The sequence below is a fragment of the Otolemur garnettii genome, unplaced genomic scaffold (assembly GCF_000181295.1).
Source record: "Otolemur garnettii isolate 467f Iridium unplaced genomic scaffold, OtoGar3 scaffold00025, whole genome shotgun sequence".
NCBI lineage: Eukaryota > Metazoa > Chordata > Mammalia > Primates > Galagidae > Otolemur > Otolemur garnettii.
Window position 1 is genome coordinate 17,808,161 of NW_003852420.1, and position 16,212 is coordinate 17,824,372.

Here is a 16,212-nt window from a genome sequence, read left to right on the forward strand (position 1 = left end):
AAAAAAAAAAAAAAAGAAAGAAATAGAGTATGAGCAACATATATAATTTAAAACTTCATAGCAGCCACAGTTGAAAAGTATAAAAAGAAATAGGGGAAATTATTATTTTTTTCCTAGACTATTCTTAGTCAAGATTTTTTTTTTTTAAAAACAGTATCACTTTGTCACCTTTTTTTTGAGGCAGAGTCTCACTTTGTCACCCTTTGGTTTATAGCATTATAGCTCACAGCAACCTCAAACTGTTGGTATCAAGAGATTCTTTTGCCTCAGCCTCCCATGTAGCTGGGACTACAGGTGGCCACCATAAAGGTCTTGCCTTGTCTGGAACCTGTGAGCTCAGGCAGTCCACCCGCCTCAGCCTCAGCCTCCCAGCGTGCTAGGATTACAGGTGTGAGCCAACGCGGCCGGCCTCTTTTTTTCCCTTTCCTTTTTGTTTTTTTTTGAGACAGAGTCTCACTATGTCACCCTTGGTAAAATGCCATGGCGTCACAACTCACAGCAATCTCTAATTCTTGGATGTAAGCCATTCTCTTGCCTCAGCCTCCCAAGTAGCTGGGACGACAGGCGCACACCAGAACTCCCAGCTATTTTTTATTGCAGTTGTCATTGTTGTTTTAGCAGGCCTGGGCTGGCTAAAACCTGCCAACCTCAGTGTATGTGGCTGCCGCTGTAACTAACCACTGTGCTATGGGTGCTGAGCTCCTGTTTTTTTCTTAAAGAAGAGGGTCTCACTCTGTCATTGAGGTTAGAGTGCAGTGGTTACTCACAGCTCACTGTAGCCTTGAACTCTTGGGCTCAAGTGATCCTCCTGCCTTAGCCTTCTGAGTAGCTGGAATTATAGGTACAGGCCATTGTTCCTGGCTTGTAAATTAATTTTAATAATATGTTTTAACTTAGTATATTCAAAATACACTCATTTCAATATGTACCAGTAATATAAAAATCATGAACACACTATTTCATATTCCTTAAAATTCAGTAGGTATTTTATAATTAATGAACATCTCAGTTTAGACTAGCTGCATTTCAGGTGCTCAGCTACATGTGGCCAATGGCCACTGAATTTAATATTAGACTATGGCTTTGTTACTCTTAGCAGCAGGCAGTCTAGCTGTGCACTTGGTGCACTGAGCTAAAAGTAACAGCCTAAGGAAGGCTAGTTGGCCATTTGCCACCTAGGAAGAAACTCCCATGTGGGGTTTCCTGTTCCTACAGGGCAGGGCACCACTTTAGTGACCTTATTAGAGTCCTGCTCAGGTACCTCCTAGGAGCTGGATGTTTCTCAGAGTAGGCTATGTGAACCAGATTGTAGTAGGCTGGTGCCCAGGGCCAGTGCTAATTATATTTTTAAAACGAAGCCCACAGCTATAAAAACTTCTAAAGTAAGGTCTGGCATGGTGGCTCAACGCCTGTAATCCTAACACCCTAGGAGGCCAAGGCAGATACATTGCCTGAGCTCACAGGTTCAATACTAGTCTGAGCCAGAGTGAGACTTTGTCTCTAAAAATAGCCTGGTGTTGTGACAGGTGCCTGTAGTCGTAGGGATGCTGAGGCAAGAGAATTGGCTTGAGCCCAAGAGTTTGAGGTTACTGTGAGCTATGACACTATGGCACTCCACCAAGGATGACAAAGTGAGATTCTGTCTCAAACCCCAAACAAACAACTTCTAAAGTATATAGTATATATACAAATATTTGTTGAATAAATAAATTGAAATCATGGCTAATAGTGTGATTTAAGCCAACAGAATGTTCAGAAATGAGGGTTGTTTTTTGGTTTTTGTGTTTGAAGAAGCTTTTCCCCCCTAGGATCAGTGGAAAGTAAAAAAATTATTAACTTTCATGATGTTCGAAAGACATTTGACTGTTTTGGTCATCAAGTTTCTTTGGGCCTTGGTTTCTTATTTTTAAAATGAGTGTTTTTGCAAATTGCTTTAAGTTCTCTTGTAGATTTTTTGTTGTTGTTGCCCAGGCTGGAGTGTACAGGGGCATGATGTTAGATCATTGCAGCCCTCAACTCCTGGGCTCATGAAATTCTCAGCCCAGATCTGAATTCTTCATTTTACAGTGGTTACTTTTAAGTCGTGTGAATTGTGCCTCAATTAAAAAAAAGAAACAATGGGCAGCGCCTGTGGCTCAAAGGAGTAGGGCACCGGCCCCATATGTTGGAGGTGGTGGGTTCAAACCCAGCCCTGGCCAAAAAACAAACAAAAAGAAAAAGAAACCTTGATGCCAAGGCACATCTTAGGCCAATGAAAGCAGAATCTTTGGGGGTGAGCCTCAGACATTCAGGGTCCTGGTTTCTTTCCACCCCCCCACCCCCCGTGTTTGGCCAGGGCTGGGTTTGAACCTGCCACCTCTGATACGGGGCTGGTGCCCCACTCCTTTGAGCCACAGACACCGCCCCACTCAGGTTTTTTTTTTTTTTTTTTAAACAAGCTCCTCAGGTGATTCCAGTATGTAGCCAAGTTGAAAAGCAATGATCTGGGCAGGGGCATCCAACCTTTTTTTTCCTCTGCCACACATCGGAAGAGTAAGAGTTGTCTTTGGATAACATATTAAATTTACACAAATACTACCAAAAGCTGATTAGAAAAAAAAAAAATCTGTGCATGCTTTTCATGATATTGGATACCACAGATAAACAAGTTCTCTCAAATTCACCATGAGGTTGCAGGTTGAGCACTCCTGATACAGTTTTGCAAACTTTTCCATAAAGGGCCAGATAATATTTTTAGCTTTGAGGGCCAGAAACTCTCTGTCCTTACTATTCAATTCTGCTGTTGAAGTGTAAAGCAGCCCTAGACCGCACGTAAGGAGACAGCATGGAGTGTTTCACTAGATCTGAGTGTTGACCAGGATCATTCTAAAGGCTGAGCATGGGAGGAATGGCTCTGCCTTGGGCAGCCAGCTCCTGAGCCCTCAAGGGAAGCTGAGCTACTGGCCCACTGCCTTTTCCAGTTCTTTGAACATATGTAATTACCGAAGAATAAATCTCCCTGCATTGAAAACAAAATATTAAAATGCCAACACTTGTGTTTAATTCTAGCTGCAAAAGATAAGGAAAAGAATAAAGAAAAGAAATTCAAAGAGTTTGTGAAAGTGAAGCCAAAGAAGAAAAAGAAAAAGAAAAAGAAAACCAAACCCGGTAATTTTTCTTCTGAGAGTTTGTTAGGTTTCCTTATCATGGTGGGGAGGTGTTTTTTTTTTTCTGCCAGGATGGTCTCTGAGCCTGCACTGAGTATAGGAACCAGCTGGCCTTTATCAGAGGGATCAGCCTAGTGTGGGCCCTGGCAGGGGAGGAGCCTACTCATCAGGTGTTAGAAGACCTGATTGGCGTTTAAAAGCCCTCTCACTGGCTGCATTGGCCAGTGTGTGTGTCACAGGTTGATATATGTATATGAAGGCATCAAAGCATAAGTGGATGTACAAGTGAATGACTGTATTTGTTCACATATATAACTCTTAAATACACATTTTTGAATGCTTTCGTGAAAGGAGTCATTTCTAGAAAAATGTGTCTAGTCCCAACAAAAAATTTAGAAAATCAGTGTTCCAACCTTGGGAATTAAAGGGATGCCACGGTTTATTCTTAGTGTATCTTCTGGCTTAGAAAAGCAATTTTATCAGGAAAAGAGGAGTGGGGTGATGATGAGGAGGTGTTTGGGTTTGAGAGCCTTGGAGGTAGCTGCAAGTATTAATCCCTAAATCTCCCTGTATACCTCTTTGTAGTTGAATTATCCCTGATGCCTTGAGCTCAAGGGAAGCTATTTGGCTTCTTGGTTGGTGGATGAGATTGATTTTTTTTTTAATGCTCTGACAATATCAGGTGTCTCTCATTGCTTCCTGATTCTGTTGCCCAGATTGTCCTTGCAATGAGGAGATCAGTGATACCTCACAGGAACCTTCTCCACCCAAGGCATTTGCTGTTACCAGGTGTGGGTCCTCACACAAGCCTGGGGTCCATATGAGCCCGCAGCTCCATGGCTCAGAATCTGGAAACCACAAAGGGAAAGTAAAAGCATCTGGTAAGGAGGCTTTCTCCTGGGCTGATCATTTTTTGGCAGGTATAGGCCCAGACCTTTACAATAAAGCGAGTATCACAATAAAGCAAGTCTCAAGAATTTGTGGTTTCTCAGTGCATGTGAAAGTTAAGTTTACATTATACTGTACTGTTAAGTGCGCAGTAGCATTATGTCTAAAAAATGCACATACCATAATTTAAAAATATTTTTAAAAATTTTTTCTTGAGACAGAGTCTCATTTTGTTGCCCTGGTAGACTGCCGTTGTGTCATAGCTTACAGCAACCTCAAACTCTTATGCTCCAGCGACATCTTACCTCAGCCTGCTGAGCAGTTGGGACTACTACAAGCATGTGCAACAATGCCTAGCTAGTTTGTTTTTGTTTTTGATTTTAAAGGCTGGTCTTGCTCTTGCTCAGGCTGGTCTTGAACTCATGAGCTCAAGCAGTTCACTTGCCTGGACCTCCCAGAGTGCTAAGATTATAGGCGCCAGCTACCGCACCCTGCCTAAAAAGACTTCCTTTTTTTTTTTTTTTTTTAAAGAAGACTTTCTTGCTAAGAAGTTCTAACACAGACTCGAAGTGAGCACAAACTGCTGGACACAGAAACCTTCAATTTGTAAAAACCAGTAACTTTGAAGCACAGTTAAAGCAAAGTGCAATATAATGAGCTATGCCTGTAATTAGAAAAGTGGTATAGGCTCGGCGCCTGTGGCTCAAGTGGCTAAGGCGCCAGCCTCATACACCTAAGGTGACAGGTTTGAATCCAGCCTGGGCTCGCCAAACAACAATGACGGCTGCAGCCAAAAAATAGCCGGGCGTTGTGGCGGGCGCCTGTGTTCCCAGCTACTTGGGAGGCGGAGGCAGTAGATTCACTTGAGCCCAGGAGTTGGAGGTTGCTGTGAGCATGATGCCATGGCACTCTACCCAGGGGGATAGCTTAAGGCTCTGTCTCAAAAAAAAAAAGAAAAAAAGAAAAGTGGTATAGACTAAGCATTAGTAAAAGTTAGCCTTGATTATAACCAGTCAGACACTAAGACTTAATGATTCTGGTTCTTGTTGTCCCTGGAATCTTCCCCTTTCTTATATAAGCCTACAGAGCCTACAAGCCTACAGAGCTTGAAAGATGGCTCTGGAGGCCAGGTGCAGTGGCTCATGCCTGTAATCTTAGCACTCTCAGAGGCCAAAGCATGTGGATTCCTTGAGCTCAGGAGTTTGGGACCAACCTGAGCAAAAGTTGAGACTCTGTCTCTAAAAAATAGCTGAGCATTGTGGCGGGCACCTGTAGTCCCAGCTACTGGAGAAGCTGAGGCAAGAGGATAGCTTGAGCCCACGAGTCTGAGGTTGCTGTGAGCTGTGATACCATGGTACTCTACCGAGGTAAACAAAGTGAGACTGTCTTAAAAGAAAATACATACAAAATAAAAATAAAGGTGGCTCTAGGTACAGAATGACTGTAAGCCAGGTATTGGCTCAATGAGGTGAGGCTGAGGATGTTAAGAGTTGTAGGGATGGCTCGGCACCTGTGGTTCAAGTGGCTAAGGCGCCAGCCACATACACCTAAGGTGGCGGGTTCGAATCCAGTCCAGGCCCACCAAACAACAATGATGGTTGCAACCAAAAAAAAAAAAAATAGCCAGGCGCCTGTGGTCCCAGCTACTTGGGAGGCGGAGGCAGGAGACTTGCTTGAACCCAGGAGTTGGAGGTTGCTGTGAGTTATGATGCCACAGCAGTCTACCCAGGGGGACAGCTTGAGGCTCTGTCTCCAAAAAAAAAAAAAAAAGTTATAGGGATGATGTCTGTGTGGTTATAGGGTGTTATAGTTCCTTTGCTAGCGAGCTCTGCTTCCTTGAACAGCCACTGATTGGGGGCTTCATTCTCTCAGTGAAACAAAGAAATGGAGTTCAGTTCATTGCCAGGCAGCATACTTTGTTGGGCTGTTACTGAATGACAGGCCCACCTAATAGATCAGTGTCACTATCCCTGAGCCCTGAGAGGTTTGTGAAGGAGTGATTCTGTAAGGTCATTTTTCACGCTCGGCAATCTAGAGCTTTTAAGATTTTGTAACTATGAATTAATATAGTGACTGCAGTTTTCTCTCTTCTCCCAGAGGAGGATAATTTGAGTGAGTCCTCTTCTGAGAGCTTTCTTTGGAGTGACGAGGAGTATAGCCAAGACGTTGATGTGACGACCAACCCAGATGAGGAACTTGATGGGGATGACCGCTATGATTTTGAGGTGGTCCGTTGCATCTGTGAGGTCCAGGAAGAAAATGACTTCATGATTCAGGTGGGTAGAGCTTCTAGGAAACAGATCTAAAGAAGCACAAATTGGTCCTCTTTGGAGGGAATTTTGAGTCCAGCAACAATGGCAAGTTGGATCAGCATCTCCAGGGAAATAGTTTTAACAATGGCGGACTGAGCTCTGCTTTTTGGTTTGTCTTCCTTAGAATTCCAGACTGCCATAAAGAGCCCATTAATAGACTAAAAGAGTGCTTGAGGAGTCGTTGGGTCTAAACCTCTCATGCTTTGCTTGAGGCAACTGGTACCCACAAATGGGAAGGGTCTTGTCTCTCGTCATGAAGTAAGGAGTTGAATGGCAGGGATTCAAATCTTTGGGGTGGCAGTTTAATCTTCCTATGGGCCAATATCTTCTCTTTGAGGTAAATTTTCTTTAAAAGTAATGGAGGCTGATTATGTTACTTGTTTCTTGTTCTTTATTTTCCTGACATTTATATCTGTTATCTCCATCTTTAAGTTGTGCCCATAAGGTGGAACCTCCCTTTCTGCTTGGAGCACCCATCACTCGCCAGCACTTGGTTGCCTCTCGTCCTTCCCTTACTGTCTACTGTAGTTCTGGTGGAGTGGCTGCTGTCTGGGTGACTTTAAGGGATGGCATAAATTCCTTGGGTGTCTTGGCAGCTGTCCAGCTGGTTTGGGAATCTGAGTTTTTAAAAAGTCATGGTTATGGCTCCGCACCTATAGCTCAACTGGCTAAGGTGCCAGCCACGTACACCTAAGGTGGTGGGTTCGAAACCCCAGCCCGGACCCGCCAAACAACAATGACGGCTGCAACCAAAAAATAGCCGGGCATTGTGGCGGGCGCCTGTGGTCCCAGCTACTTGGGAGGCGAAGGCAGGAGACTCGCTTGAGCCCAGGAGTTGGCGGTTGCTGTGAGGTGTAATGCCAAGGCACTCTACCCAGGGGGACAGCTTGAGGCTCTGTCTCAAAAAAAAAAAAAGTCATGGTTATATTGGTTAGGATCCTTTTAAGGGCAAATGCAAATATTGTTGGGAAAATAGTCTGGGTCCTGAAACCCAGAGGTAGGGATGTAGCCAGGCTCAGGCACTTAGAATTCTATCTGAAAGGGCTTGGTCTACCTCATTTCCTGCTGTTTTCTGGAGTCCATTTGGTTTTTTTCTTTTTACTACTTATTTTCTTTAAAAATGTAAAATGGGCTCCACGCCTGTGGCTCAAGCGGCTAAGGCGCCAGCCACATACATCTGAGCTGGCAGGTTCAAATCTAGCCCAGGTCTGCCAAACAACAATGATGGCTGCAACCAAAAAATAACTGGGCGTTGTGGCAGGCGCCTGTGGTCCCAGCTACTTGAGAGGCAGAGACAGGAGATTGTTTGAGCCCAGGAATTGGAGGTTGCTGTGATGCCATGGCATTCTACCCAGGGTGACAGCTTGAGGCTCTGTCTCAAAAAATAAATAGATAAATAAAATGGTCACTTGTGACCCGTTTTCCTCTCTCCAGTTTTACATTTTATGTTCAAGAGACAAGCTAGTCTGAGGTTGGAATCTCAGCCCCAATCGCTATTCTTGGCAAGGAAATCCAGCCAGGTTTAGATCAGATATTAGCCTTTGAAATAGTCTCCTCCGGCCAGAGCGGGAAGAGTTTTGTTATGGGTCAGATACCAACCTAGGTCTGGTTATCTGGTCTGGTGATGGTAAAGGTTGGGGGTTGTGGACAGGGTCACATTGTCCAAAAAGACTGCCTGGGACCCACCTCTGTTATTATGTGAATGAGATTGGAAGTTCCCAGTAAAAAGGGTGGCTGCCCACCACCTATTAAGAATCTATATAGACTATTGAGATTAGGAGGAAAAGGCTCAGACCCCTTGGCTTGCTTTCTTTTTCTGTTAGAATATTATTTCCTTGCCCTGTTTCCTTGACATGACATTGATTTCTTTGAAATTCACTTTTGGATCTTGACATAGTATACAGTTGACTTATGCCTCCTTTCTTTGAATTCATCTTCAACCATCCCCTTTCCTTTTTAAAACAAAACAAAACAAAACATCAGGGCTTTGCCATAGTTCTTTGAATTTTCAGAAGGACCAGACAATGAATTGGCCTACTTGCTTTTTGCTTTTATTTTTCCAGTGCTTCCCCCCCCACTTTTATTTTGAAATAATTATAGATTTGTAGCAGGATGCAAAGAAATATACGAGAAGTCTTATGAACTCCTCCACCAGTCCCTCTCCCATGCCAGCAGCACACACAACCATAGTACAATATCAAAATCAAGAAACCAATTGACATTAGCACAATCTATAGAGCTTATTTAGATTTTACCAGTTATATACATGTATTCATATATATACATATATATATACAGTTATATACATGTATTCATTCATACATGTATGCAGTTTTGTTGCAAGTATAGCCTTGTGTAACCAAATACTCCCATAATCAAGATACTCAGGTGTCCTGTTATGACAGGCTCCCTCATGTTTCTCTAGAGCCATCCCTGTCCCTTTCTCTTTCATCCCTAGACCCTCTAGAAATCACTAAACTGTTTTCCATCTCTATAATTACATAATTTTATGTTTATGGGCTAGTGGGATCATGTGGATCTGCTTGAGAGTGACTTTTTTCACTACATATACTTTCCTTTGGATTCATTCAAGTAGTTGTATGTTTCAATAGTTTATTCCCAAGTTTATTCCCAGTAGTTTATTGCCAAGTGGTATTCCATAGTACAGGTGTACTACAGTAGTACTGTTTTTGTTAATAGTAGCAACTGTGTATAGTTGAGTAGTGATTTAAAGTTTCTAGAGTATATGCATAAATGCCATTTCACCTCTAACAAGGCTGTTTCAAGTCATTTATTTGGGAAAACAAAATTATAAAGATGTGATTTGCTCATGGTTTTAGATTCATTAAATAAGTTATTAAGTTATGATTTGAACTCAACACCCAGTCAAGGACTCTTTTCCCTACACTGCCTTTGCTATGGGGATTTGTATTTACCGTGAGAAGTTAATCACATTTGCTTTGGAAACAAGGGCATCGTCTAGGCTGGCTGACCAACCCTTCACCATCACCACCAATATGTACCTACACAGCATTTTTTTTTTTCTTCCATAGAGACAGAGTCTCACTTTATCGCCTTCAGAGGAGTGCTGTGGCATCACACTGCTCACAGCAACCTCCAACTCCTAGGCTTAGGTGATTCTCTTGCCTTAGCCTCTCAAGTAGCTGGTACCACAGGCACCCTCCACAACGCCTGGCTATTTTTTTGTTGCAGATTTGAACCCGCCACCCTCAGTATATGGGGCCGGTGCCCTACCCACTGAGCCACAGGTGCCAGCCTACCCACACAACATTTATTTATTTATTTATTTTTTGAGACAGAGTGTCAAGCTGTTGCCCTGGGTAGAGTGCTGTGGCATCACAGCTCACAGCAATCCCCAACTCCTGGGCGCAAGCGATTCTCCTGCCTCCACCTCCCAAGTAGCTGGGACTATAGGCACCTGCCACAACACCTGGCTATTTTTGGTTGCAGCTGTTGTTGTTTGGTGGACCCAGACTGGATTCGAACCCACCAGCTCAGGTGTATGTGGCTGTCGCCTTAGCTGCTGGAGCCATAGGAGCTGAGCCCCAACACAACATTTAATGTTGAAAGAATGTCTTCCTTTTTTTTTATAGCCTCATAGTAACCTCTCAGATTCAGGGATACATGAATGGTCTCAAGTAGTACTGGATATTTATGACTGTTAGTATACCTTGATTCAGTGCTTTTCAAACTATTTTTAACATCAGAAACCATTTTTCATAATAAATTATTTCATAGAACCCCAAAGCGTATAACAAGTAAAAGCAGTAGGGTATTTATTTATTTATTTATTTATTTTTTGAGCCAGTCTCACTGTGTTGCCCTAGGGTCGAGTGCCCTGATATCATCATAGCTCACAGCAATCTCAAACTCTTGGGCTCAGCCTCCGAGTAGCTGGGACTGTAGGCACCCTCCACAGCACCTGGCTAGTTTTCTGTTTTTAGTAGAGATGAGGTGTCACTCTTGCTCAGCCTGGTCTCCAACTCCATCATAGCTCACTACAACCTCAAACTCTTGCCTCAGCCACCCGAGTAGCTGGGACTATAGGCACCCTCCTCAGCACCTGCCTAGTTTTTATGTTTTTAGTAGAGATGGGATGTCACTCTTGTTCAGACTAGTTTCCAACTCCTGAGCTCAAATAATCCACCCTCCTCAGCCTCCCAAAGTGCTAGGATTATAGGCACAAGCTACTGCACCCAGCTACCATTGACGGTTCTGTAAGTAACAGGATCATAGGGGGTTTGATGGTAAAATTTGATGTGCCATTATTTTAAGGTGACTAGATTTTAACATTGGTAAAGCAGGACACCATTGATGGGGCTGTAGGGGTGGTGGTGGTGGGGGGGTGTTTCTTAATTAAAAATTTGGTCTATATAGAGCAACAAAAATTTTCATAGAATTTAAAAATAGTATTGTAATATATATATTTTTAATTTCAACATAAGTACAATTCACAAATATAATACATTAAAAAAAATTATGTATAGGGCGGAGCCTGTGGCTCAGAGGAGTAGGGCGCTGGTCCAGCTGGTCCACCTGGGTGACCTTGCCCAGGAGGGGTGTAGGGAGTTTACATTAGCCTTTCTATTCCAAATGAAGTTACATTAACCTCTTCATTCCCAAATGGAGTTACATTAACCTTTTCAGCAGCTGAAAACCATATATTCCTTTCCTGTTGTTCTGCCTTTCCCTAGCTTGCCGTGCATTCTTTCTAAAAATTGGGACTTTTTAAAAATGCCACAGGACGTGGGACAAATTGTTAAAAATGGGGACCATCCCACCAAAAGCTGGACGTCTGGTCACCTTACATTATTTGCTAGATGAAGAAACTAGATTTGGAGCAATTGGGGGTCACACCAGCTGTTACCTAATAGGAGCTCACTTAATGTCCTCCTTCCCAGGCTCCACTGTGGCCTTCCTCCCAGCTCTCCTCAAGGCTTGTGTCTGGGATGGTGGTGTTAAGCTCACTTTAAAGCTCCTTGGCTTTTGTTCTCTGCTGTCCACTTGAACCAAGAATGGCTAGTTGGTTTTGGATTATGAGCAAGTTTCTGTCGTTGTCATTATGAACAGTGACTTTAGCATGAGGCATAAATTTATAGGGAACCAACTGGAACAAATATGATTTAAACTTTTTTGTTGTTATTGTTGAGATAGAGTATTGCTGTATCACCTAGACTAGAATGCAGTGGCATGATCATAGCTCACTGCAACCTCAAACTTGTGGGTACACTGTGATCACGTGTACAACCATGCTCAACTAAGGTTTTTTTTTTTAAAGACAGAGTCTCACTTTGTTGCCCTTGAGTGCTGTGGCATCATAGCTCACAGCAACCTCAAACTTTTGGGCTCCAGTGATCCTCTTGCCTCAGCCTCCCTAGTAGCTAGGACTAAAGGTGCCACCACAGTGCCTGGCTATTTTTAGAGATGGAATCTCTTTCTTGCTCAGGCTGGTCTCAAACTCCAGAGCTTAGGCAAGCTACCCGACTCAGTCTCCCAGAGTCCTGGGATTATAGGCATGAGCCACTGTGCCCAGCCCCCAACTAAGTTGTGTGTGTGGTTTTTGCTTTGTTTTTTTTTCTTTTTTTGAGACACAGTCTTACTATGTCACCCTTGATAGAGTGCTGTGGGGTCACAGCTCACAGCAACCTCCTCCAGCTCTTGGGCTTAAGTGATTCTCTTGCCTCAGCCTCCCAAGTAACTGGGACTACCGGGCACATACCACAATGCCTGGCTATTTTTTTGTTGTAGTTGTCATTGTTTTTTGGCACACCTGGGCTGGGTTCGAACCTGCCAGTTCTGGTGTATGTGGATGGCGCCCTAGCTGCCCAGCTGCAGGCACTGAGCCCCCAACTAAGTTTTTAAAAAAGAATTTTTAGAGGTAGGTGTCTTGCTATGTCACCCAGAATGGTTTTGAACTCCTGGGCTTAAGAGATCTGTCCTCCTGCCTAGGCCTCCCAAAGTTCTAGATTTACAAGCATGAGCCACTATGCCTAGCCCAATTTAAACTTTTTAAAAGTGCATTCCCTGTTTATATAGGAAGAGATGAGTAATTTTTTCTGAAATTTTTAACTTAAATTGATATTTTGAACAATTCTGGAATACATTTAGAGTTTGTTTTCTAGTTGTCCATGGATTACTTTTGAGAAATAATTTTCTTTGATTTTTGTTATTTGGTTGGTAGTAGTGTTATTTAATCATATTGCTATTTGATTTTATTTGCCAGCCAGTGCTAATTTAAATCACTGGGAGTTTAATATCCTATTTAATAATTATGAATATTTGAGAAATCTGGGTACCACATAGAAAGTGAGCATCAGGAAACACATGATATTTAAATTATCTTAATTACTCTAGAGTAGATTTTGGCAACTTGTTCTTAAATCGCCAGATAAATATTTTAGGCTTTGAGGGCCATGTGATCTTGTTGCAACTATTCAACTCGGCCCCAAGCAGCTGTAGGAAGTACATAAAACAAATGAGCATGGCTGTGTTTGTATAATACTTGGTTTATAAAAACAAGTCAAGCTGGATTTGGCCCATGCCAAACCTTGCCAACCTTTGCCCTAGATTCTAGGGTCTCAAACAGCAAATATACTGTATCTTAAGGGCACAGTTCCAATAAGAATTACATAGAAGTTTTAACAAGAAGCACATTTTAAAGTTTTGTTTATTTTTAAATTCATGTGGTTTATTTGTTGCTAGCTAATGCATCCGCATAGTTCAAAGTATAAAAGGCATACAGAGAAAAAAATCTTATTCCCTCCTTATCTCTCCTACCTCTCTCCCTCTCTCCCTAGTAGAAACCTTTATCCTCAAGTTTCTTGTGTATCCTGGAAACATTCTGTAGCTAACAAATATATTTCTCCTTTAAAATTGTGGCAAAATATGCATAACATAAAAGTTACCATTTAAAAAATAAGTGGCATTAAGTACATTCACACTGCTGGCTCGGTGCCTGTAGCTTAGTGAGTAGGGCGCTAGCCCCATACACCGAGGCTCCTGGGTTCTAGCCCTGCCTCCATATACCAAGGGTGGCGGGTTCGAATCTGGCTCCTGGCCAGACTGCAGTGAAAGATACCCAGGCGTTGTGGTGGGTGCCTGTGATCCCAGCTGCTCAGGAAGCTGAGGCAGGGGAATCACCTAAGTGGTTTTGGAGGTTGCTGTGAGCTGTGACACCATGATAGTCTACTGAGGGCGACAGAATGGGACTCTGTCTCCAAATAAATAAATACACAAAACTAATGACAGCTGATGAACAAAAGAAAAGGTCCATGCATACTTTATATGATATCTGATACAACAGATAAGCAAAACAGTCCTCAAATAACCTGCCTGTGGGCACAGATTGGACACCCTGGATTAGAGAGAATAAATGTGAAGTGCTAACATCAGATTACTCCATGAGTGAATTGTCTTGCCCTTAGTAGTCAGTAGTAGGAGCTTATTACCTAAAGCTGGGCTCTATGCTAGGAGCTTTTTTTTTTTTTTTTTTTGAGACAGAGCCTCAAGCTGTCACCCTGGGTAGAGTGCCATGGCATCACAGCTCACAGCAACCTCCAACTCCTGGGCTCAAGCAAGTCTCCTGCCTCAGCCTCCCAAGTAGCTGGGACCACAGGCGCCTGCCACAATGCCCGGCTATTTTTTGGTTGCAGCTATCATTGTTGTTTGGCGGGCCCGGGCTGCATTCAAACCCGCCACCTTAGGTGTATGTGGCTGGCACCTTAGCCGCTTGAGCCACAGGTGCCGAGCCATATGCTAGGAGCTTTTACACATGAACCCTCACAAACAGTCCTGGGGTGGGGATTGGATGGAGTTAGGAAAGTATCCCGTTTAGCTGATTAGGGAACTGAAGTCTTGGGAGAAGTGTCTTATGCACAGTTACACAGCTAATGAGTGTCTAAGCTATATTTCAAACTCAGTTTTTTGTCGTATGAAGTTAGCTATTCTCTAAGAATCTCAGTAGTTGTTACTTGATTCTCATAAAGTGGTCAGAAAAGTATAACTTACAGAAATTAGAGTGAAAACAGTCATTATTCTGTGATCACTACTGTTTAGTACTTATAAATGTAGTGCACTGAGCCACTACCCTCATGTGGCTCTTGAGCACTTAAACTGTGACTTATGGCACTGAGGAACTAAAATTGTAACTGTACTTGTTAATTTCTTTCTTTCTTTCTTTCTTTCTTTCTTTCTTTCTTTCTTTCTTTCTTTCTTTCTTTTTTTTTGTAGAGACAGAGTCTCATTTTATTACCCTCGGCAGAGTGCTGTGGCGTCCCAGCTCACAGCAACCTCCAGCTCCTGGGCTTAGGTGATTCTCTTGCTTCAGCCTCTCGAGTAGCTGGGACTACAGGTGCCCACCACAATGCCTGGCTATTTTTTGTTGCAGTTTGGCCAGGGCTGGGTTTGAACCCGCTGCCCTCGGTATATAGGGCTGGGGCCTTACCACTGAGCCACAGGCACCACCCAGACTTGTTATTGTAGAGCCACGTGTGGTCAGTGGCTGTCATACTGGATAATGCAGGTCTAGATGTGTGACTACAGCTCAGTTCCCCATTAGTCAGGAGGGAGTGATCCTCTCTTCTACCTCCTTCCTGCCCTCCCAAATTGTTCCCCTAGCAGGTGGTCTTACTTTTGGATGGAGGACACCTTCTGAGTTTAATTTTTATTGCTTCTTTAATTCTAACAGTGTGAAGAATGCCAGTGCTGGCAGCATGGGGTCTGCATGGGATTACTGGAAGAAAATGTGCCCGAGAAATACACCTGTTATGTTTGCCAAGACCCTCCAGGTAGAGATTTCTGGAGTCAGGGATATTAACAGTATGTAGCCTTTTCCTTAGCACAGCTGGCTGTGAGTCATCCTAAATGTTTGTGATCTTGAGATTCATTTCTTCAGCATCGCTAGACTCTGACTTCTCGTCTCTGTTGCTAGTCCACCCAGTGGCCAGCTGTCCCCAACTTAGCAGTAAGAGAATGTGTGTGAAGGCCTGGCCTTGAGAACTAGAACTTTCTTTAATTGTGGTTAAACAACAGCAACAAAAAAAGGCATGAAGTTTACCCTCTTCACAAATTAAGTGTACAATGTAGTGTTATTAACTATAAGCATTATGTTGTTTGGCATATCTGTAGAAGTTTCATCCTGCATAACTAAAACGCTATAATAAATAGGGAATGCTTGATAGATGTGGTGTCATCCTTGCGCTGGGGCTGTGCTAATCTTCTCTGCACTGTCCTGCTGAAGTGAGCATTTTTTTCCTTGAGAGCTCATGAGGATGGCCATGTGGGCTCTGTCCTTGGCTTTTGGGGGCTGTTGGAAGGTTAGAAACTTGCCTCTGCTTCCTGTGGCAACATCTGTCCTCTGTTGCATCATTGCCACATGAAAGGGAGATGTGCCCTTGAAGGGAAGGGGAAAGGCATGGCTGTCTAGAGCCTGCTGCCACTCAGCAGTGACTGAATTCCTTAGTAAGATCAATCAGTTTCATGGCTATAGGGTTCACTTGGGTGCCCATTTCTTGAAGGGGTGGATTATAAATATGTGCTTGTGGTTTTGCTGTCAATGGGATGGTGACATTGTTTCCCATCAGCACCTGCAAGGTCTCTCCCTCCGTTCCAGCCCCCTGATTCCCACATAGCTTCTGCTTCTGTGTTTATTCTGGTCCTATGAGGTGTGCTGGGTGGGAGCTTCTACTGCCTTTTTGCTTATGAGGAAGAAACTGATGTCCAGAGGATATAAATGACATTCCTAACCTCACAAAGCAAATTAAAGTTGGAAATGGCTTGTAGGACCAAATCTCTTGATTTTGCTGATTGTGTAGGAAGGGACTGGTCACCACAGATCATATCATTTT

General features: G+C 43.2%; 1 protein-coding gene and 1 non-coding gene across 4 annotated transcripts in view; one reads left to right on the forward strand and one right to left on the reverse strand.

The window, feature by feature from the left end:
- PHF20 (PHD finger protein 20) overlaps positions 1-16,212 on the forward strand; it is a 151,373-nt gene that overhangs the window by 120,911 nt on the left and 14,250 nt on the right. For 2 of the 3 annotated variants that reach the window (XM_003788136.3, XM_023512185.1), the window contains exons 11-14: positions 3,049-3,147; positions 3,863-4,027; positions 6,132-6,310; positions 15,054-15,153. In XM_003788136.3, coding sequence (XP_003788184.1) covers positions 3,049-3,147; positions 3,863-4,027; positions 6,132-6,310; positions 15,054-15,153 — 543 coding nt within the window. The remainder of the gene's footprint in view (positions 1-3,048; positions 3,148-3,862; positions 4,028-6,131; positions 6,311-15,053; positions 15,154-16,212) is intronic. The other variant, XM_023512186.1, reaches the window with a different exon arrangement.
- On the reverse strand, positions 15,525-15,627 carry LOC111724733. The gene has a single exon (XR_002772973.1). It is a non-coding gene; the product is annotated as a U6 spliceosomal RNA (small nuclear RNA).